At 45.6% G+C, this 22444-nt stretch overlaps 7 protein-coding genes across 7 annotated transcripts; 6 read left to right on the forward strand and 1 right to left on the reverse strand.

Annotated features, from left to right (window-relative positions):
- On the forward strand, window positions 1-855 carry SAMD00019534_120630 (hypothetical protein; the record flags this gene model as incomplete). Its single annotated transcript, XM_012892618.1, has 1 exon — window positions 1-855. A coding segment is annotated over one exon (855 nt), but the record flags the coding sequence as incomplete, so codon positions are not given.
- Window positions 856-2369: 1514 nt separating this feature from the next.
- Window positions 2370-6525, forward strand: SAMD00019534_120640 (hypothetical protein; the record flags this gene model as incomplete). The annotated part of the gene is made up of 5 exons (XM_012892619.1): window positions 2370-2408; window positions 2540-5269; window positions 5336-5724; window positions 5806-5950; window positions 6019-6525. 5 exons carry the CDS (start codon window positions 2370-2372, stop codon window positions 6523-6525), a joined length of 3810 nt encoding a protein of 1269 aa, XP_012748073.1.
- Window positions 6526-7191: 666 nt separating this feature from the next.
- SAMD00019534_120650 (hypothetical protein) lies at window positions 7192-10861 on the forward strand (the record flags this gene model as incomplete). Its single annotated transcript, XM_012892620.1, has 5 exons — window positions 7192-7892; window positions 7955-8457; window positions 8543-9024; window positions 9098-9385; window positions 9452-10861. The coding sequence occupies 5 exons, from the start codon at window positions 7192-7194 to the stop codon at window positions 10859-10861; spliced, it is 3384 nt and encodes a 1127-aa protein (XP_012748074.1).
- An 841-nt stretch (window positions 10862-11702) lies between these two features.
- SAMD00019534_120660 (hypothetical protein) lies at window positions 11703-15289 on the forward strand (the record flags this gene model as incomplete). The annotated part of the gene is made up of 3 exons (XM_012892621.1): window positions 11703-14435; window positions 14511-14802; window positions 14859-15289. 3 exons carry the CDS (start codon window positions 11703-11705, stop codon window positions 15287-15289), a joined length of 3456 nt encoding a protein of 1151 aa, XP_012748075.1.
- A 430-nt stretch (window positions 15290-15719) lies between these two features.
- On the forward strand, window positions 15720-17011 carry SAMD00019534_120670 (hypothetical protein; the record flags this gene model as incomplete). The annotated part of the gene is made up of 2 exons (XM_012892622.1): window positions 15720-16926; window positions 16986-17011. 2 exons carry the CDS (start codon window positions 15720-15722, stop codon window positions 17009-17011), a joined length of 1233 nt encoding a protein of 410 aa, XP_012748076.1.
- A 1597-nt stretch (window positions 17012-18608) lies between these two features.
- Window positions 18609-21017, forward strand: SAMD00019534_120680 (hypothetical protein; the record flags this gene model as incomplete). Its single annotated transcript, XM_012892623.1, has 1 exon — window positions 18609-21017. A coding segment is annotated over one exon (2409 nt), but the record flags the coding sequence as incomplete, so codon positions are not given.
- Window positions 21018-21161: 144 nt separating this feature from the next.
- SAMD00019534_120690 (hypothetical protein) lies at window positions 21162-22358 on the reverse strand (the record flags this gene model as incomplete). Its single annotated transcript, XM_012892624.1, has 2 exons — window positions 21162-21182; window positions 21273-22358. The coding sequence occupies 2 exons, from the start codon at window positions 22356-22358 to the stop codon at window positions 21162-21164; spliced, it is 1107 nt and encodes a 368-aa protein (XP_012748078.1).
- Between the last annotated feature and the right edge of the window lie 86 nt (window positions 22359-22444).

The raw sequence follows: 22444 nt of genomic DNA on the forward strand, positions 1-22444 counted from the left end.
ACTCAACACCGCAACGCCAGGAAGCGCCTGGGAGGCAAGTTCACTGGCCTCTTCCGCAAGAAAAAAAAAAAAAGAAAGGAGTTCCGCTCCGCCCACCTCTCCAGCCATAGCGACAAGGTACCTCTCTTGGATAGCAATGGTGTCACCCTCAGTCTGAAAGACATCTATGCCATCCTCTGGAAGGCAAAGTATGGCTCAATCAGACTGACCGAGGGTCAATGGCAGCTCAGTGTCTTCCACGGCCTCAAGCTCCCAGACATCTTCAAGGTCATCAGCACCCTGAGAGGACCATCCTCGCGTAACGCCCTCTTCAGGTTCTTCTCCCATACTCTCCCAATCAATCATATGAGAGCAGACGCTGACTGTACCCTCTGTGGCAACTCCTGCACAGACCAACCCTACAATCACTTCTTCTTTGACTGCAGCAAAGTGGCAACCCAAGAAGCCATGCGCCCAGCCTTAGACTTGGTGAAGCAACGCTCTGGTATCAATGTCAGAGAATGGAACATCAAAGCACTGGACATCTCCACAAAGTCTCGTCGCCCCAACCTTCCATTCATCCACCTCATGGCAATCATCGTCAACTACCTCTGGCACTACATCGCCAACCACCTCTTTGGCAACAAGGAGGCCCCGTTGGCCAAGCTCAGCTTGGTGTGCATCACATCCTTCAAGTCCCTCCTCCGCCAGGAGTGGCGTTCCCTCATGTCCACGCTAACGAGTCACATCCTGGCCGGACGACCAGTCAACATCAAGAATGAGATGGCCGAGTTCACTACCAAGTGGCACCTCAGCACTCGCAACAGCGACATCCGTCTTCCGCCTCTGCCGCCAACTATCAACAAATACTTGGTGGCCGAATTCAGAGGCCTACAGTAGAAAAGAAAAGAAAGAAAAAAATCAAGAAAATTCAAAATCGACTAACTTATATATATTATCCCGCCTCTTCAATGACGCCAATTTATTTGCAATAATAATAAACTTCCACTCTAGTCAAAAAAAAAAAAAAAAAAAGAAATAACAACCACCCAAAGGGGAATCAATAAGGTGAAGAGGTCTTGGAGGGGTTCTTTGGTTAGCAATTCATACCCTTTCTTGCAGTTGCATTGTGTACCTTGTCAGTCGCTTTGATTCGATTCTTAAACTTGACAATCATGCACCTGTTGCATATCTCTGCCAATGACTGCTCGTTATTGATTACTTTGTGATGGTAATTGAGGTTCTGGACGTGCCGGGCCCAGTTGCTGTTGGCCACTAGATCGTGACATCCAAAGTGATCGCACAACTTGTCGCGAGCCTTGCCATCTTCTGTTCTCAGATTGGTCAATGTTGTTGTTGTTGTTGGAATGACCTGCCTCTCTTTTTTCCTTTGCCATAATTGAAGACAAACAACTGGTTGTTTGACATCTTAGTATTTGAATGTTGTATAATTGTTTAATTTAACAATGACAATGTTTGAATAATAAATAAATTTTTATTTGGTGTGGTGTTGATCTAGAATTATAAAAGATAGATATTATTGTTACTCTTGCACAGCAGAATGCTATTACTACTATATTAAGCATCAATTGGCAAGTTATCAATCTTTCTTGTGACTAACAGGTGAAAATATTAGTCATTTCATTGCTGTCCTTCAAGGATATAAACAGACAAGTTCTCACCTCCCATTGGTCAACCACACGTGGGGGTCCTTCCTTTTACGTCATCCCAGGTACACAATAAGGTGAAGAAGCCTTGGAGGGCATCCTCCAGCATCAACTATCAATGGGCGCAAAGAGATGGAAACCGATACAACAAAAGATCCAAGAAGACTTAAAGTATCATTTGGATAGGATTATAACACACAACAGGCGCCACGAAGTATTCCATCACGTTGTCGACATGTCCCCAGATTGCATTGATAAAGCACTCCAACTTTCAATCAGCCATGGACAACTCAATCTCGTGTCCTACTTTCTCAACAAGAAAGACATCCTTGTTCCAACTGGCCTGGTAATATATATTAACCTTGGTTCAACCAGTTAATATAAATAAACATTTTAATTATGACTTCAAGTGGATTTCTTATTATTATTACTTCACTTCACTTTGTAATACAAATCTAACTGTTCGTGAACAATGTTGTTTGAATGTCAAAGATTGTCAATAGTTCATACTTGGAAATTAACTTTGCGCGCCAATCTTCAAATGAACGTTCTCACCACACTGAATTGGAAGAGGAAACACTGTGTTGCTCGCTTGTCATTCAATCATTTACTCAATGGAACACTTCAGCTAATTAGAATATATACATGTTTATGTGATAGATTGTATCTCACACATATTCATACATTCATTCATTCATTGACAGACAGAACAAATAAAGGATCATGGGCAGAAAGAAATCGTCTCCTGCTCAAAAGGAAAAGGTATGTACATTCAGTCGACTTGAGTGGAAGAGATGAGGAGGAGCCTATCAAACATACCCTACACCAACCTACCTAATGACCAAAAACAGTCACTAATATTTCCAATCTATTCATTGTTAAACAATCTATAGATTACCAACTACTTCAATAGGATTGATCAGGTGATAGAGAATGATGACAATGACTTTGTGTCCAGCTCGCCACCTGTAGTGGTGCTCAAGAAGCAGATCAATACCAGTAGTAGTGGCATTGGTGGCAAAGGTAGCAAGAGTAGCATATCGAGCAGTGGCAGTAGCAAGAGCAGTACATCTAGCAGCATGTTAATAAAGAGGAAGAAGATGCAACCGGATGATATCTTCTCGGATGACGACGACAGCAGCAACACTACACCACAAGTAATACAGAGAATAGACACCGATGATGACAAGGAGAACAAGTTTGAATTAGTAGACGACGCTGTCAAACAGGAGAGAAAGAGACTAAAGAGGAATGTAAACACTGACAGCAACAACAACCATAACAACAAAGTGTTGTCTCCAACAAAGAAGAAGACGACAACAACTTCCACTTCATCAACACCATCATCAACCTCACCATCACCTCACAAGAACAAATCATCCTCCTCATCATCGACACCATCATCAAACAAGCACAAGGAGGTTCGATCACCTCTTGTCATGGAGTCAAGGCCAAAGCCACCACCACCTTCAAGCAACAAACTGTCAGACGATGCAGACGATGAGATCACAAGTCCAGACGAATCAATATCAGTAAGCCGCAGTCATAAGAGAGACTCTACACCATCATCCACCAACAACAACAACAACAAAGTAGACCAACCATCAACGCCAAAGAAGGAGTCTACGTCACATTCCACATCTAATGGCACGACCAATGGCAAATCCACTCCAAGCAAGCAACAACAACATCGACCAGCAGTGGTACAATCACCAAAGCTAGAGATCAAAAGGAGTGGATCAGGCTCTAAGTTTGACTTTGACGATGTACTGGACGACGATGAAATAGTGTCTTCACCTGTTATCAAGCCAAACAAGAACTACAACACCAACTATGTATCACCACTCAAGCAATCTGATCACACTGCCAGCAGCAGCAAGAAGACAACAGTACCAGCCGCATCACCAAAGAAGCAACTCACCTTTGCCAGCTACGATCCCAACCCAGACACCAGCATCACTGCCAAGCCTACCACTATCAAGCCCAACTCCAACTACAAGATCAAACCCACCATCAAGCATGAGGAAAAGGAAGATGAGATTGATGAAGTGGACGATGTCGTCAGAACTCCAGACACTGCTGTGAAGAAGGAGAAGGAGAAGATGAAGCCGGTGGACAAGCAAGAGAAGGTTGTTGAGAAGAAGAAGGCACAGCCTGTTGTTAAGGATGAGGAGGAGGAGGCGGCACAACCATCCAAACCAAGAGTCAGCACATTGTTCAGATCAACTTCAACATTGCACCCAGCAGACGATAGTGATGACACTGAGAAAGAGTCAGAGGATGTAGCCAAGAAGACCCCACCAAAGCCCACTGCAAAGCCAATTGCCAAGACAACATCAAAGACAACGCCCAAGAAGAAGACTGGCACCGCCGCCGCCGCCGCCACCACAACAGACGAAGAGAAGGCAAAGGCCTTGGCTAAACGAGATAACTTCCTCAAGTATAAGATGAATGCTGCTCAGGGTCCCCCTCCACCACCAAACAAAGGATCCAAGCCATACCCCAAGGGCACTCCAACATGTCTTCGCAACAAGACGTTCCTGGTCACTGGTGTCATGGACAGCTTTGAGCGAGACGAGATGAATGACATTATCCAGAAGTTTGGTGGCAAGCTGCTCAAGACTGTCAGCGGCAAGCTCAACTATCTGATCGTGGGCATTGAGCCTGGCGTATCAAAGCTGGAGAAGGCCAAGCGTGCCAAGGCCAAGCTGATCTCTGAGGATGAATTGCTCGAGATGGTTAACTCCAGTATAAAACAAGACGAGAAGGTGGATGAGGATGAGGAGGAGACTGGTGTGGAAGACGAGATTGAGGAATCTGCTGGCGAGGAGGATAAGGCAAAGAATAAGACAACAGCATGCAAGAGTGTTGGCAAGGTCAAGGTCGAGGAGAAGGAAGAGGATGTTGTGATGGACGAAGAGAATGAGGATGTTCAGATGGAAGATGTCAAAACTGAGCAGAATGAAGGAGACGAGAAGGAGAAGGAGAAGAAGGTGGAGACGGTGTCGACACAATCAACTACAACTACGACCACGACCACCAGCAACAACAACATATCACAATCATTGGACTTGAAACCCAAGACCCTTTCACTCCTTAGGAACACATCATCATTACTCAAGCCACAACTCTCACTCAAGCCAACTTTGTCACTCAACATCAATGGATTCAAGCCAGCCAGCTCACTTAAACTCACTCTCAACAATAACAACAACAACTACGCCAACTCTGCAGAGAGCAAGAAGGACTTTGATTACCTCAAGAAGGATATGAGTAGGGTGGTGGTCCCATCCTCCTTCAAGAAGCTCCCACCTGGCAACGACATGATGTGGGTGGACAAGTACAAACCAGCTAGCTCAGCTGACCTGCTCGGCAATCCAGGTGTCATCTCGACACTCAAGTCCTGGCTGGTTAAATGGGACCCCAAGATGATCACACAGAGAGCCGCTTTGCTGTCGGGTCCACCTGGCATTGGCAAAACATCGTCCGCACTGATGTTGTGCAAGGAGGCAGGCTATGAACCACTGGAGCTCAACGCCAGTGACACCAGGAACAAGACACAGATCGAGAAGTTGTTGTCGGGTGTGTCTGACAATCATTCTATAACAGAGTTCTTCTCAAACGTAAGATGTTCAATCCATTCACACTCAATCAATCAAACAATCAACTTAACGCATCCACTCAAACAGAAGAAGAAGGGTGAGAGTAAGAAGACAGTTATAATCATGGATGAGATTGATGGCTCATCTGGCAATGATGACAGAGGTGGTGTCAGTGAGATATTGCTCATGATCAAGACGACAAAGATCCCATTCATATGCATTTGCAATGATTACTACAGTCCAAAGATCAAGACGTTGAAGAACTATTGTCTGGACCTCAAGTTTAGACGACCCAGTGTCATGATGGTCTCTGACAGACTGTTGCAGATCGCCAAGCACGAGGGTCTTGTCATGAACGAGTACATGATCGAGAAGATATTCTCATCCACCAACCAAGACATCAGGCAGTCCATCCACATGATGCAGATGTTAAGTCGATCCAATGTCAAGGCCACACACAACGATATCAATGTCCAGTAAGTTGTCTGTCTTGAATGTAGTGATTGAGCGCGCCAAGCTAACTTATCCCCCCCCCCCCCTTCCTTGCCACTATATAGTATTGCCAATGCCAATAAGGATATGGACATTGGACCATTCTCTGGAGCTCAGCATCTCTTATCAGTGGACTCTAGTAACCCATCGATCAATGACAAGTTGGACTATTTCTTCACCGACTTTTCGTTGGTTCCCTTGCTCATCCAAGTATGTATCTGTCTTGATCAAGCAATGATACACAGTATCTAGATACTAACCATTCCACTTTTTAACAGGAGAACTATCTGTACAACAAACCATACAACAGAGCCTCCAACAGAGACGATGATGATGATGAGATCACAAGGTTTGCCAACGCCGCCGAATGCATCAGTGATGGAGACCTGCTCAACAAGGACATCATCTACAAGCAGAACTTCAACCTGCTTCCTGCTTATGGAATCATCTCGTCGGTGATACCATCATCATACGTCAATGGTGGCTCACGCATGCCCCTCAACTTCCCTCAATACCTTGGCAAGAACTCCAATGCCAACAAACAACTGCGATTCATTCGTGAGATCCAGCTGCACACTCGCGTGTCTGGTGCAAGAACCTTGACCAACTGCAACGAGACAAGAATGTCACTGGCACCAATGCTGCGCCACTACCTAATTCAGCCACTGGTCCTCTACGGACAGGATGGCATTGAGGATGTGATCGACATGATGGACACTTATGGCTTGACCGAGGACGACAGGAACAATAATTGCGAGCTGGTTCATGGGGTGGAAACGACCTGATGAAGTTGATCACACTCAGGTCAAGTCGGCATTCACCAGACAATGGAGGAAGGGATCGCACACAGTGTACGACTTCTCGATGTTGGCAGGCAAAGGCTCTGGAAGCAATGACGTGGTCAACGTAGACAATATGGAGGAAGAGAGAGGTGCTGCCAATGACACTGTAGAGTCGGACGAGGAGTCCAATGGCAAGGATGATGTTGGGGCAATCGATTTGCTTCTCAAGAAGAAGAAGGAGCCAGCTGCCAAGAAGTCAACAAAGGCTACCACTACTACTACTGCTGCTCCCAAGAAGGCGGCACCAAAGAAGAAAAAGTGAGCAAGTAACTACTCAAGGAATAAATTCAAGAGGTGTTATTATCACATACATTGACTTCGAAGTCGTTTTTCAAGGGGTCTCAAAGCCAGTTATGGTCCTATTCTTGGGGACTGTTCCAGCACCACAAGTTGTGAAAGTTTTGACAACTTTTGAGCGGATTGGTCAGCGATAGGGTTAACCTACTGATGACGACGTCTCCTTCGAACCACCATTCATAAACACACAGACACACATATAAATTGTAATAATAGGTGTCACGACGTACAACTACAACAAACTAAACATCTATCTATCTGTATTATACTACGAACATCAATCAAAACAAACAAACACAACATTAATTGTCCATGATGGAGGATGACACCAAGCCCCCAACAACATCATTAACAGGTGTAAAGGAACATTTACAATGTACAGGTTGTCTATCATTACTAGTACAGCATGATCTAGCAAATAGTAATAACAATGACAACAACAACAACACTAATAATAATAATGGAGGTGATACCACAACGAATGGTTCACCAACAATAGAGTCTATTTTGGATACTAATGAATACATTGATATTGGCGAATACTTGGACGATCCGGATTCATTGCGCACAGAGCTACAGCAGTCAGACAATGGATGGCAGCTCTTTTACAATGTGATATCTTGCGATAAGAATCATCTGTTTCAATCGGTGCTCAAGTGTTTGCAATGGTGTCTGGGCGCACATCGTCATTACGACGTACTGACCGTCAATGAGAGTCTGACTGCATTGACACTGGTTCACTCAAGTCATGCCAATGCTGATGGTGGCAGTGGTGGTGGTGTTGGAGGCGAATCAATGTCACCTGACAATCAATCATCGACCAACATACCAAACATTCCGCCTCCTCCACATATGATCTATGGCAAGGTTGGCAATAGTCACACCATCATCTTTGATGAACAATCCAGTATCCTTCGCATCCCCTTATTTGGACAGGTAGCCATTGGTGAGATCAAGATCACACCTTTCACTCGAGCCGAGCTTCCCCTGCTCACTCAAAGTAAACTGATAAGGTGAGTGAGTTAGTCGGTTAATTGATTGGAGCCATGGACTAATCTATTCATCAAACAAACAGATTCCTAACCAAGCGATCATCAGTAGAAATGGAAAGGATAAAGTATGAGGAGTTGTTGAACTTCTTTGTGGAGTACTCTTGCGCGAGTTCGAATGAACACTTTCACAGCCTCACCAAGTACCTTTGTTACTATTTGGACGCCAACTATGCAATGGTATGCCAGTTCATTCCACCCGACACTGGAATGACCTTGTCATTCTGTCGCGACGGTGTCATTCAGAAGAACATGGAGTATCAATTGCCTGGCACACCCTGCTACGAGCTACATCGCCGTAAGCCTGTATACTACTCAAACAATCTCATTCAAGCATTTCCAGAGGATAAGTGGCTGGAGGACAATGGAATCGAATCATACCTGGGCATCCCATTGATGGACTCTACGGGCGAGATGCTCGGACATCTCACTGTGATGAGCAACAAGACCATCAACTCTGACATCATTCACACTTCATTGATGGCTGCCGTCGCCAACAAGATAACAATGGAACTCGAGAGAAGGAAAGGTATGTTTGTTGTTGGCGGGCTCGGATTTAATGTGAATGAGTGAGTGCACAAGTTAACTCAATCACGACCAAACGACTACAACAGTTAGCGAGAACTTTGCCGTTACCAAGGAGTTGTTGAACCAATTCCCATCTACCTCGGTGATACTTACCGACTCGTCTGGCAAGATATCAAGGACGTTTGGTGAACAATTGTTTGAGTTCCACGGCAAAGAGTTGTTCAATCAATCAATCGACAAGATACAGAGTCTGGACATACAAACTGCACAAAGCTCAAACGATTCGTTCCAGCCACTGTCAACGATGGTCCCCACATCTGAACCAAGTCGAGAGATAAAGAGGGAGATTGTGTGCATCAAGAAGACGAACAACAACTTCCCAGCAGAGGTATTCGCAAAAGATCTGACACTGAACGAGAAGTCAATTGGTAGGATGTACGTGATCAGAGATATCACAGAGACCAGGAACAACCAACGTGTTCTTGTCGAGGCGAGAGACCGTGCCCTTCAAGCCATTCAAATGAAGACCCAGTTCATGGCATCGATCAGTCATGAGATCAGGACACCCGTATGTATAATTCAATCTATCAATCGGATCAATCATAACTGACCATATCTCTCAAACATACAAACTCAAATAGATGAATGCAGTAATTGGATTGTCAGAGATACTTTTGTCGTCCAATCTACCACCAAGTCAAATGAGCATTGTAGAGGTGCTACACAAGGCAGCTGAACTGTTGTACTCTATCACTTCGGACATTCTTGATTTCCAAAAGATTGAAGCCTCCAAGTTGGAGCTGGAGATACTAGAGTTTGACTTTAGAGGCTGTATCGAGGGCATCGTCCACACCCTATCGCTCTCATTAGACAAGCCAATAGAACTCCTATTGACATTCGACGATCATATACCAAAGATACTCAAAGGAGTAAGTGTTTCAAGGACATCATACCATGCCATGACATGACTAACTCATTCAACCAACACCAAATAGGACCCTAATAGAATAAGACAGATACTATTGAACATTGGACAAAACTCAATCAAGTATACTAATAGTGGACATATATTCATTGACATTGCACTTAGCCTGCGAGAGGGCAATAGGTGTGAGGTCACTTTCACCGTGGAGGACACTGGCATTGGCATCGATGACAGCCAGAAGAACAAACTGTTCCAGCCTTTCTTACAGTTGGACAGTGGTACCACAAGACGCTACGGTGGCTCTGGTCTGGGCCTGGCAATTTGCAAGAAGATGGTCGACCTCATGGGTGGCAAGATAGGCCTGGTCAAGAGTGCGCCAAACCGTGGCAGCACTTTCTCGTTCACAATCGTGCTGGAGGATTCACAGATGGAGCTGGCGGCTGGACCGCCCGCCGAGCCCGCCGAGGGCAAGACCGAGTTGAGTGCCTGTCGTATCATGCTCGTCGACGACTATGGCTTTGGCAGGAACATACTCATTCGCAAGCTGCATCAAGATATCTCATCGTGCTCGATCCAGACGCTGTCCACCGACCAGCTGACCGAGATTATCAATCTCAATGACATAGAGTCCATCGCCAATGTGGACTTGTTCATACTGGTGGAGAGGGACTGCAGCAGCGACTATGACTTCTTCTCAATCTCACACTCTCTGTCCAAATTGACAGAGGCCAAGATTGTTCTGGCCACAAACCAGCCCAATCACGATCAGAAGAGGACACAATTCTTTGTACTTCACAAGCCACTCTCGTCCAACCAAGTCATCAAAGTGTTGGAGAGTGTCGGTGTGGCCGGCCGAGGTGGTGGAAGCGGCAACAGACTAAGTGCGAGCAACAGCAGTAGCAGCATAGGCAGCAACAGCAGTAGTAGTAGCACAAGTTGTACGAGTGGAACGAGCAACAAGAGACGTCTGGAAGAGTGCAACGAAGAGGGTGGCGAGTCAGCGACAACTCAACAGCCACCCGAGAAGAAACAGACAAGACTGTGTTCCTCGCAGACATATACATCGACAGCCTCCACCGCATCAACTTCAGACAGCTATGAGCTATTGAAGAACATTGGAGGCAGTGCAGAGAGACGACTAAACTACAAGATATTGTTGGCAGAGGACAATGAAGTCAATCGCAAGGTGGTGTCATTGCAGTTAAAGAAGCTGGGCTTCCACTGCGACTGCGCTGTCGATGGCAAGGAGGCAGTGGAGATGTTCAAGGGTGGCAACTACGACCTGATCTTCATGGATCTGACCATGCCAAATACAGACGGACCGACGGCCTCCCTACAGATCCGCTCTCATGAAGAGATTTTTCATTCACGCAAGAAGGTCACCATCGTGGCGCTGACCGCCATGGTCCTGGAAGGCTCAAAAGATTATTGCAAGTCCATGGGTATGGATGGTATGTACAGACAATTAATTAATAATTGAACTAGGAACGTGTGCCACCACCATACTGACCCATCTGTCACTACTTTGCCCGCCCCAATAACCACACACCAACATTAATGTTGCCTTCACACTTTCGGCTTTGCAACTTTTGATCAGATTTTTTGCAAAAGCCACTCAAGCTCGAACAGCTAGAGAGAGTGCTTATTCACTATCTGGCCTAGGTTACCTTTTATTGTTTACGTAAAACAGAAGAATGGCACCCAATACAGCAGACCACTTATGGAGAGGCCTTTACCACATTCTCCACAACACAATGCCCGACACAGTACGAGTACACTTAATGATGTCTTTATTATCTGATTGACCATCTTGTGAAGCAAGTAAGACTCGTACGAAAGTACGTGATTACCACCACTACAAAAGGGGGACCGTATGTTACTCTCTTGTTTGTGTGATTGTTGTTTGTTGTTGGAGAGTGCCCATCAACTTCACCCTTTAGGCTCATGTGTTCGCCCTACCTACTATAATCACACTCATCCATCCATCCAACCAATTACATTCCAATCATTATTATTGTAACTTATAATTATTTATACATACTATTACAACAATGAATAGACGATCAACTATTATTCAATTGTTAATATTATTATTATTAATGTTTGGCGGAAACGGAAGAGTTCAAGCACAAATATGTCTACCAATTCTAAACATATGCATACTTAATGGTCCTATTGTGATCAGTACAGAGACATTGGTACAGAGTCTAACTTTAAATAGTATCCTAACTTTGACAAACATACTGAATATACAAGGTAATCTCCTATGTAATGGTACGATCAATCTACTCAATGGTGTACTCAATGTCAGTGGACTTATAATGATCACGGACCTCTGTGTATTGAATGTCACTGGTCCGGCAATTGTCAATGCGCCCAACGGTGCCATCTTCAAGACACTCGAGATCATCTTCAATCCAGCCAATGGCACATCGACACTCAACTGGTCCGGCGACGTCCAGTCAACAAACCTGAACCTGACCTCAATCGGTGGCGAGCTGCCCAAGATGAGGTACCACTCCAGCAAGGTGGAGTTTGCCAACTCAACTGGCTCGCCGATCATCGGCTATCTAGAGACCAATAGTATTGCCTCGCTCAAACTTCCACCATTCACAATCAACACAATGGTCATCAACAAGGCCTTGAACTTACTCTCGCTGCCCTACACTATTGGCGAACTGTTTGTCAATCAGTCTTCAGTGGCCAACTTCCTGGCAGGTACGTCACTGCGGTCAGTGTCGCTCGTACAGTCTTCAAAGTGCACGGTAAACACACCGATCAGCATCGATTCGCTGGTCTCTACCAGTTCAACTATGAACATTACCAATGCCGCCGTATCCATTGGATCAATTTCACATTTGTCATCACCACTTAACATTCTCGTCGGTGCTGTCGCTAGCGTGGGCGCCGGTCTACTTAACAACTCATTGTTGACAGTCGAGGCCGGTGGCTCTCTGGCATACACGGGTGGCGTCTTAGGTGGCGCACTGTCCGTTGCCTTGAATGGTCAAGCCAGCTTCAGTGGTCCCGTCACTTCAATACTCAATACGCCACTTACACTGCTCGGTACCATGTCATTGAATGCTGGAGCATCAATCATAGGATCACAATCAATTAAACAATTGGTCCAGTCCACCGGTGTGTTATCAATCAACAATGCATCATCATTGAACACAACGACTCTGGTTGTTCAAGAAGGTGGTGCCGTCAATCTTAACGGTGGATCAATATTGAATGCACCATTGAGTCTTCTCGGACAACTGGTATCTGGAATTGGTTCTCTGATATCAGGATCTTCAGTCAATATCACCGGCTCGCTCTCTTTAAATGGTGGATCCATAGTATCTTCGCCACTCGACCTTCAGGGCAGCCTCAGCTCATACTTTGGCTCATCAATAACAAGCTCATACGTCACTGCCCATAACAATTCAAGTCTGTCATTGGGTGGAGACGTTCATTTGTCTACACTGGACATCAAACAGGGTGCCAAGGGATCAGTGCGTACAGGTGGCGCACTCCTCAACTCAATACTGTCACTGTCTGGCAAGCTAGTCGTGGAGGCTGGCTCCTCAGTAACAACATCCGCGCTCACAGTCCAGTCTTCGGCATTACTCTCAGTCACTGGTGGAACTTTAATTGGTTCGCCTTTGACATCAACTGGCAAGGTCATGCTGGACAATGGTTCAACGATCACTGGTGCCACACTATCACTACTCATAGGGGGTCAACTCAACATCACCGCCAACTCCAAAGTGAACAGCGTTGATCTAAAGTTGGATGGAATCACACACATACTTGGTCAATCATCGATCGTCTCATCGGACCTAACACTCACTGGCAACATGTCAATCAACGAAGGAAGTATGATCACTCAATCACAAGTGGACATTAACAATGGGGCACTAATGAACATGATCCTTGGCCGTCTACTCAACACTCCAGTCGCAGTCCAGGTCGGCGCCAAACTCTCCCTTGACACAGCCACCATAACAGACTCACCATTAACCGTGCTTGGTGTTGTCTACTCAAAGACCAACGTGTCAATTTCAAGCTCATCAACCAAGTCTCCAGTGAGTATAACAGGCAATGGTTTACTCTCAGTGTCCGGCTCACTCTATGCCACATCCACACTAAGTGTGAGTGCTCTGATAGATGGTGGTGGTCAGCTGGCTCTTGCCAACAATGCACTTTTCACAGCAGGTGACATGGCCATTGGGCTCTACAGAATCAACGCTCAGATTTCCTCCAAGGGTGGTGTTCTCCAGTCCGTCGGTACAATCCAGCTCGCCAACCAACATAGTGGATCAATCAGTGACATATCAATCTTGTCAAGTTCACTCGATATTGACACTGACAAACTGGTACTCAACAACAGTCTACTCACAGTACATCAGACGTTGTCATCGACCATGCTCAATGGCTCCTTGTCAATGATCCACTCGACCCTAGGTCTCACAACAGAGTCGGCTGATATCTCGCTTAGATCAGTCTCTCTTTCACTTGAGAATGTTCGTCTACACTTGGCCTCATTCCTTCCAGCTCGTCTTGTGATCTCAGACAACACATCAACTATCAATGTGGCCAATCTCACCGTTGTGACCTCGGGCTCAGTTCCATCCGATGCGACCTACACCATTGGATACTCAGCAGCATCGTCCGAATCAATACAATGCAACAACAACAATGGGTCACAAACCTCTTCATCGCCATCATACCAATTCATATGTGATGGTAGTATGATTGTATTGAGGTTCATTAACTGTTCATCCAACTCAAAGGGTGAGTGTCCAATGGCCAATGGCACATGTCCACTTGATCGTCCTGTCCAATGTCTGGACGATACCTGTGTCACCTCGATCTATGATTGCCTTGCACTACCTCCATGTCCATCACTATCTCAACGCTGTGCCGATGGCAAGTGTGTCACCGCCACCGAGCAATGTTCCAATGTCACCTCGGTTGCCGCCAAGTTCTTTGGATGTCCAATTGGATACTTCCAATGTCCCTCTGGTCATTGTCAACGAAATGTCTCTGATTGTTGTGTTAACTGCTTAGTATGTATCTATCTATCTATCAATCAATCAATCAGTCATTCAAACATACTAACTCTGGTATCACCACATACACAGACCATTGCAACCAACACTTATCCAATGCAGACTACATCACCATTTGACTCGTCAAAGGATGTGATTATACCAATTCTATCAAAGGACTTCACTTTGGGCTCCTCGGCCAACATATATGGATATGTTAGTCTGCCACTAAAGTTCACCAACACACCAATGCTAGACTATATCTCAATCAATGCATTGGACGACAGCTACCTTGATACGATCAATGGTACAGATCTTTGGGGACCCAACCAAAACTATCGTGATCACATCCATACCATGGTGTACAATGTAACACTGGGCAATAGTAAGTAATAGCCGCTCGATTATTCAAACTATTTACTAACACTTACAAACATACAGTCCCCAACCCATTATTCGATACTCCAGTTCAGTTCAAGTTCAAGTCCAGTGGAACATTATTGGGACTCAACTTTACAATCACAAAGTTGGCATTCATTAATGTCACTTCCAACAGATGGCAGGCAATGGATAGTATAGTACTGTGTGAGGAGGACAATACATTGATATGTGCATCGACCAATCACTTTACATCATTCGCCGTACTGACCGATTATAATGGCGGTGATGGAAAGACTGGTGGAGAGTCTGCCAATGCTCAGAGTGGAGCACTGTCACGTACCACATTGATCGTTGTCACTACAAGTGTTGTAGGTGGCATTGTGGCTGTGTCTGCCGTTGGAGCATTCCTATTTGCCAAGGTGACCAAGCATGGCTCACTCAAGTATTGGTGGGCAAGCAAGCCACGCACTCTTCCATCAAGTGGAGTGTAGGCTAAACTACTCAGGTCTTTGGTAGATATAAAAACATTCACTATTTAAATAAACAAGATATTTGTTCTCAACCAACTTATGAATTTGGCGCCTTTATCAAAGTGTCCAAAAGGTGATGATCACTTAAAAACAAGAGACAGTTCCAAACTTATCTGTTTCAAATAAAACAAGATGTCACCATTGTCATTCAAGACTCTGTTGATTGATGTTGTCATCAGACACAAGATCTTTGGCCAACTCAGAGATTTAGAGTTGGATGACAGACGCTCACTCTCTCAATTCATCATCCATGGCAGAACTCATCTGTTTGCCCAACGATTTGGAGAGTTGATTGCCATCATTGACGAGAAAGTGCCACTCAACAAACAACCTACACAACCTGTCCAACCAAAAACAACAACAATAGCACCAACAACAACCATCAATCAGAATGCTCCTGGTGGATGACTTCCAACTCTTCAAGGTCATCATGAAGCATGTGCACCAATTCCATTGCTCGCGCGATACCATCAGATGGGAGAAGAATCCATCTCTCATCAAGTCGATTGGATCAGTGTGCGATGCACAGGAGTTCATCACCTGGATTGGCGTGCTTGCTGACTGCATTCAAGACTACCAGATACGCCAAATACTCAGCTCCACCTTGCACCAATACTTTAGCCTGGAGATGCTCGAAAACATGCACCGGACATTCCCACAGGTCATTCGAGATGTTGATTGGCTTTCAACTACCATCTGCTCCTCCATCGAGAACTACCTCATCTATCTCGAGTTCAAAGCAGGAAAGTCTGACATTTTTGACAGCTCCACCTGCTTTATCGAGGCTGCCGCCCACAATGGTGACCTGGAGCTGCTTCAACTGATACACTCCCATTGCATTGACACTGGACTGCCATTCGCAATTGGTTCGACTTCCATTGGCATCGCAGTGAAACATGGAGGGTGCATAGAGGTCGTCTCGTTCCTATTGGATCACTTGGACAACGAGGTTGAAGAGTACATAGTGGGCTCGATCCACCCATCGATTCAGTCTGATACTCTACTTCAACAACTTGTCACCCGTCCAAACATCACTTTCAGCAGCTCAACACTAGAGAGCTTGCTTCTCTCCAGCAACTTTGAGCTGTTTAAGGCAGTGGAGCGTCTGATGCATCAGCGGCAACAGGTGATGTCGAAATTTGACTATAGACAGCTTCTCAATCAACTTTCCACTCTTCCACCTGGACCAGAGATTGGCAAGGTGGCCACTCTGATCGTTCAATCAATCTTGCACAACCATCCAGATTTCTTTGCCACACAGGAGTACAACTTTAGATACCTACTCCACTGTGATGTGCGATCAGCGATCATTGGCTTGATTCCACGACACGAACTTCCATTTACTCTCAGTATACTGTGGACATGCATCAGTGATCTCAACAGAATCAAAGAAGCCAACATCCGTCTCGATTTATTTCAACAGCTTCTGGACAGTGACATCATCGCACCTCGCTATCTCACACCTTTTGACCATCGACCGATGGATGAAATATTCAGACTTCACTTCTACGAGTTGCTGGTACCGCTCAGTCGCAAGTATCCAAACATCTGTCTGGCACAGTTTGACGACGGACTGATCCACGATGCAACAATTGACGGTATGACTGAGTACCTCCAACTTCTTCTCACACACAAGGCGCACACACATCTCCTCAAGTATCCTCGATCGTTGATGGCCTTTGACAATCTGGACATCGTGCGCTTTTTCTGTCTCAACTACCCAGGATGTTGCAATATCTCGCAATCAATTATCATTGCTGCTGAATCAGGAGCACTGGCGACCATCGAGTATCTCACTGTGAACTATCCAACCATTTTGACCACGACCGCAGCAATGGACAAAGCGGCCAAACACGGACATCTGGATGTTCTCAAGTACCTTGACGTCCATCGCACCGAAGGTTGTACTGATGAGGCCTTCTCTCCTGATCTTCAAGGCCATGAAGGGCCGGAATCTCCCAATTCTGCAGGCCATCCTTCAGCAGGACCAAATATCGATGGGCACAAAGAGATACAACAAAAGATCCAAGAAAGCTTAAAATATCATTTGGAAAAGATTATAACACACAACAGGTCCCACGAAGTATTCCATCACGTTGTCGACATGTCCCCAGATTGCATTGATAAAGCACTCCAACTTTCAATCAGCCATGGACAACTCAATCTCGTTTCCTACTTTCTCAACAAGAAAGACATCCTTGTTCCAACTGGCCTGGTAATATAAATAAAAGTAGTAAACATTTATTTAACAACGTGAATTAATAGAGAGTGCATGTAGATTGACCAGATCCAATTTACAACCTATCACAGCACCCACCAACATCAGTTTGAAATATATATATGATTGGAGATTCATATGGCAAGCCGAAATTCAATCCTTCATAGTCAGTCTCTCTTTAATATGAAATTGATTGACACTACCTAGGTTATCTCGAAGAGTGGTGGGAGTACTTTATTGAAGTGCGGTTATCTATGAGGTGTGTTAGTTAGTGTGTGTGTTTGATGTGGGTAAATCATAAGCACCACCAAGACGAATTGGTGAAAGTGATCACTTGACGAAATTGATGATCAATCAATCAACAATCTACAAGTGTCGTTCATCTACTAATCACACTTAGGACAATGCCATGTCACATGTGAATGGTTAAAGAATAAGGTCCTTATAGATGATGGTGTTGGGTCACATGGACATGGCAACATGATATATGTGGTGAGTAAATTTCGATATTGACTCTGATCTTATACCTACCTGCCTCCAACACCCTTCATGGACACATAAGGTATATATAAGTACTCAGCACAATGTCAATCTACCAATTATTATTCAAACCCAACTAACTAACCTTAACCGATCGATACAACAACTACAATACCCGATGAATAATACATATCTTTACTCTTCTGTAATACTATTATTGCTATTGGTGTTGTCCACTACGACCACCACTATCAATGCCCAGACCGAATATGCCTCCTGTGTCCTCTACTCTGTGGCCAAGAATGTTGTTTGTGGAACTGTCCTTATCACCAACACATCAGATGTAAGTGAACTCAATCATCTATCAATCAATCAATCAATCAATCGATCAATGACTAACATGGTAAAACATCATCCAATCACATATTATAGTCCCAGCTAACATTCTTTGTCCAAGCAATTGGACTAACACCTGGAACCCATGGCGTTGTTGTGCGCCAGTATGGTGATATATCTGCAACTTGGACCAGTGCTGGTGTTTTTGGTGCCAAGAATGTCTCTTATGAATGCTCATCTACACCAGGTTCACTTGGCAATATCGTTGCCAATCAACAGGGTAGTGTTACAACATCTCTCACTTCAACACAACTCTCACTCAAAGAGTCGCCCAACTCCATCATCGGTCGCACTCTATCTATTTACAACTCGGCCGAGAATTGTAATGGAGGACTACCCGTAGCCCAATGTGTAATTGGAATTGGTAATACCAAGACTGTGCCCAAGGACCATCCTATCTGCAAGTACGTCCACGAGTCGGACAACAATGCCGCCGCCTCTATCTGCCATGAGCCAAACCTGAATGGAATATGCAAGATCAAGGCCACCACCGTACCAGGCCAGATTATCGATGGCTACGTCTACTTCACTCAATTGACGAACGGTGACCTGTCTGTGACCGCCAGTGTCCGTGGTCTTGACACCTCAGCACCACACGGCATTCACATCCATCAGTTTGGTGACATCCTGTCCAACACTTCGATGGGTACTCACTGGAAGAGAGTGAGCCAGGTACATGGTTTGCCCTACGGTCCCAACATCGAGTATGGAGATCTGGGCAACATTTGCACCAACAAAGATGGTATCTCTTACTTCCAATCGACAACCAACTACTCTGGTTCATTCACATCGTCACCAAATCTCATCGGAAGATCCGTGGTTATTCATCAGATGCAGGACACTGGTGCATGTCCAGGAGGTGTATGCAAGTTTGGCAAGAACATCGCACATTGTGTGATTGGTCTCACCCACATGCCCCAACCATTCACCATCCCCTCTGGTCTTAACTTTGATCCAACATGCAAGACCTTCGTTCCATCATCTTCTTCCTCAACATCAGGTGTCGCAACATCTGGAACAGCCACCTCTGGAGCCTCCACTACGGGACATGTCCAGAGTACTTCATCATCAACAGGACAGACTGGAGTGACCGGAACAAGTTCTGGATCATCTGGAATCTCGAGTCAATCATCTGAAACCCCATCATCTTCATCAACAAGCTCTGGTGGTCCATCTACCTCAACATCATCCTCCTCCTCAAGCACCGGATCACATTCATCTTCGTCAGTTGGTGCTACCTCATCATCTTCATCAGGTGGCGCTACTGGACATGCGGGTTCATCGTCATCGAGTGGAGGCTCATCTGGTTCTATGACCAACTCGGCAACATCTTCATCGTCAAGTGGTGCTTCATCGGGCACTAGTGGAAGCTCAGGCTCATCCTCATCATCTAGTGGGGCTACGTCGTCTGGCACAAGTGGACATTCAGGATCATCATCATCGAGTGGTGGCTCATCGGGAATGAGTGGTTCAATGACTAGCTCGGGAACATCCTCATCAAGTGGTGCTACATCCTCGGGCACTGGCGGACATGCAGGTTCATCGTCATCGAGTGGAGGCTCTTCAGGAATTAGTGGTTCTATGACCAACTCGGGAACATCATCATCAAGCGGTGCTACATCCTCTGGTACAAGTGGCCCAGCGACCTCAACAGCGTCATCTTCCTCATCATCATCCAGTGGTGCTACTTCTTCCGGTACAAGTGGACCAGCGACCTCAACAGCGTCATCTTCCTCATCATCATCTAGTGGGGCAGCTTCCTCTAGTTCAAGCGGTCTAATGACTGGAACATCCTCATCAACAGGCACCTCTACTAGTGGACCCTCAACATCATCACCCACCAGCAGTGGCGCCACCATTGGACATGCCTCTAGTTCATCGTCGTCAACGTCATCACCAACAAGCAGTGGCGCCGCAAGTGGACATGTATCAGGATCATCGTCCTCAACCTCTGGTGCAAACAGTGGACCATCGACAATATCACCAACCAGCAGTGGCGCCACCAGTGGACATGTGTCGGGATCAACCTCTACCTCTGGTACCGTCAGTGGACCATCAACATCACCCACCAGCAGTGGCGCCACCAGTGGACATTCCTCTAGTTCATCGTCATCTACCTCTGGTGCAAACAGTGGACCATCAACATCATCACCAACAAGCAGTGGCGCCATCAGTGGACAATCCTCTGGATCATCATCCTCCACCTCTGGTACAAACAGTGGCCCGGCAACAGGTGGTACGTCCTCTTCATCTGGTATCGCCTCCAACGGAGTCACTACCTCAGCCACAACAACAATATCAGCAGCTACCTCTTCAGCAGCAACCTCCTCAGCGGCTACATCTTCATCCACCACATCAACAACCTCATCGACTACTGGAAAAGATACAGACAAGAACATTCCAAAGACCACATCATCCACAACTACTACGACTAGTACTTCAAAGACCACTGGCTCTACTGGAGCATCAGCATCATCATCAACAACGTCATCTGACCCTGGTGCAACCACTCTACAGATTGGCACCACCAGTGCCGGAGCAGGCGGAGCAGTTGATTCCTCATCGAGCAATGATTCATCATCAACATTCACCGTCTCTTTTATCACAATGATCGTATCAATCATTGCTACACTCTCACTATTACTTCTTTAGCTTTAATTCTATTAAAATACATATTGCTAGCTATCCTCCGAGTGCTGTTGACCATCCACTTTTATTATACTATGCTCAACGCTTACCTTACCAAAGACCACGGTAGAACTTGTTTAATCCAGTTGATTCTTTGTAAACTTTTTTGCGTTGCTCCAGATGATTGAGTAACACTGACAGATCAGAGATGAACCCACTTACATGGATGACCTGGTCGGAATAGAGGAAGTATGGCGCCCTGTCACCATCCAGTCGGCGAAGGCACATTAAGGAGTTATTGAATCGAAACTTGACCTGACTGGCAACAGCGAGGTATGGGTGGATTTTCGAGGGACAATCACAATATTTTCCGGTCAGTTCGATCGTTTCGACTTGGAATCCAGCTGGGAGATGGGATTCGTGGCTAAGTAACTTGATTACCTTGAGGGAAGAAGGCAGTGCTCCAGCCCTAATGCGTTGGTCCCACAGATTGAGTATTGTCAAGCTCTCTGGGAGCAAGCCTTCTATGATTGGATGTTTGTACCACTTGGGAATATCAAGAGTATGCACACCAAGAGGAATCGATCCTGGCGGCAGTCGGCAAGAATGACTGTTACCAAAGCTAAGAGCACGCACTGATGCTGGAATCATTCCAATGTATATCTGATCAACTCTCTCAATCGATAGAGTAATGACTCTGGGTGGAATGGCACCGGCCACAATGTGCTTGACAAAAAAGAGTGAGAGATAAGTGACACTTTCAGGAATGTCACCAAGACGCAAGGTGGAAATTGTTCCAAGTGAAATGGTCGTGAGGTTTGATAGAGGCTTGACAATGCATTGTGCAAAGTCATAATTGATCGAAAGGTGTGTGAGATTGATCGGGAGAGTGGTGCAATACTCAGGGAGAGAGTAGATGATCAGTGACGTGAGTGTTGGTGGGAGATCGAGCGCAAACATTCTCTTCTCATCATTCCATCCTGGTATTGAGAGTGTTTGCAAACATGGCAGGGTTGAGGCTGGTGGAAGGCGATTCGAGAAGGCCTGAAATGTGAGCTTGGTCAAAGATGAGGGCAGAACTCCATCTTGGTCAAAGGGATAATCGTAACTCTCAAAGTGGAGTGTGTGGACCGATGAGGGTATTGAGCCAACGCATAGCGGCTTCTGGAAGCTTGTTCCAAGATGAAGATAGGTTAGGCCTTGAGGCAAGATGTTGGGATATATATTCTCGTTGAATCCTTGGCCAAATGTGAGTGATCGCACCGACGATGGAATGTATCCAGGCAAGAGTCTGCATTGAACAAACATCCATTCGAGGGTCGATGCAGAGATTCACAACAGAACTTGGAAGGAAACATTTGTCCAACTTGAGATCACCACAACCTTTCAGATGG

Source organism: Acytostelium subglobosum (genome assembly GCF_000787575.1).
Source record: "Acytostelium subglobosum LB1 DNA, scaffold: scaffold38, whole genome shotgun sequence".
Taxonomy (NCBI): Eukaryota; Evosea; class Eumycetozoa; order Acytosteliales; family Acytosteliaceae; genus Acytostelium; species Acytostelium subglobosum.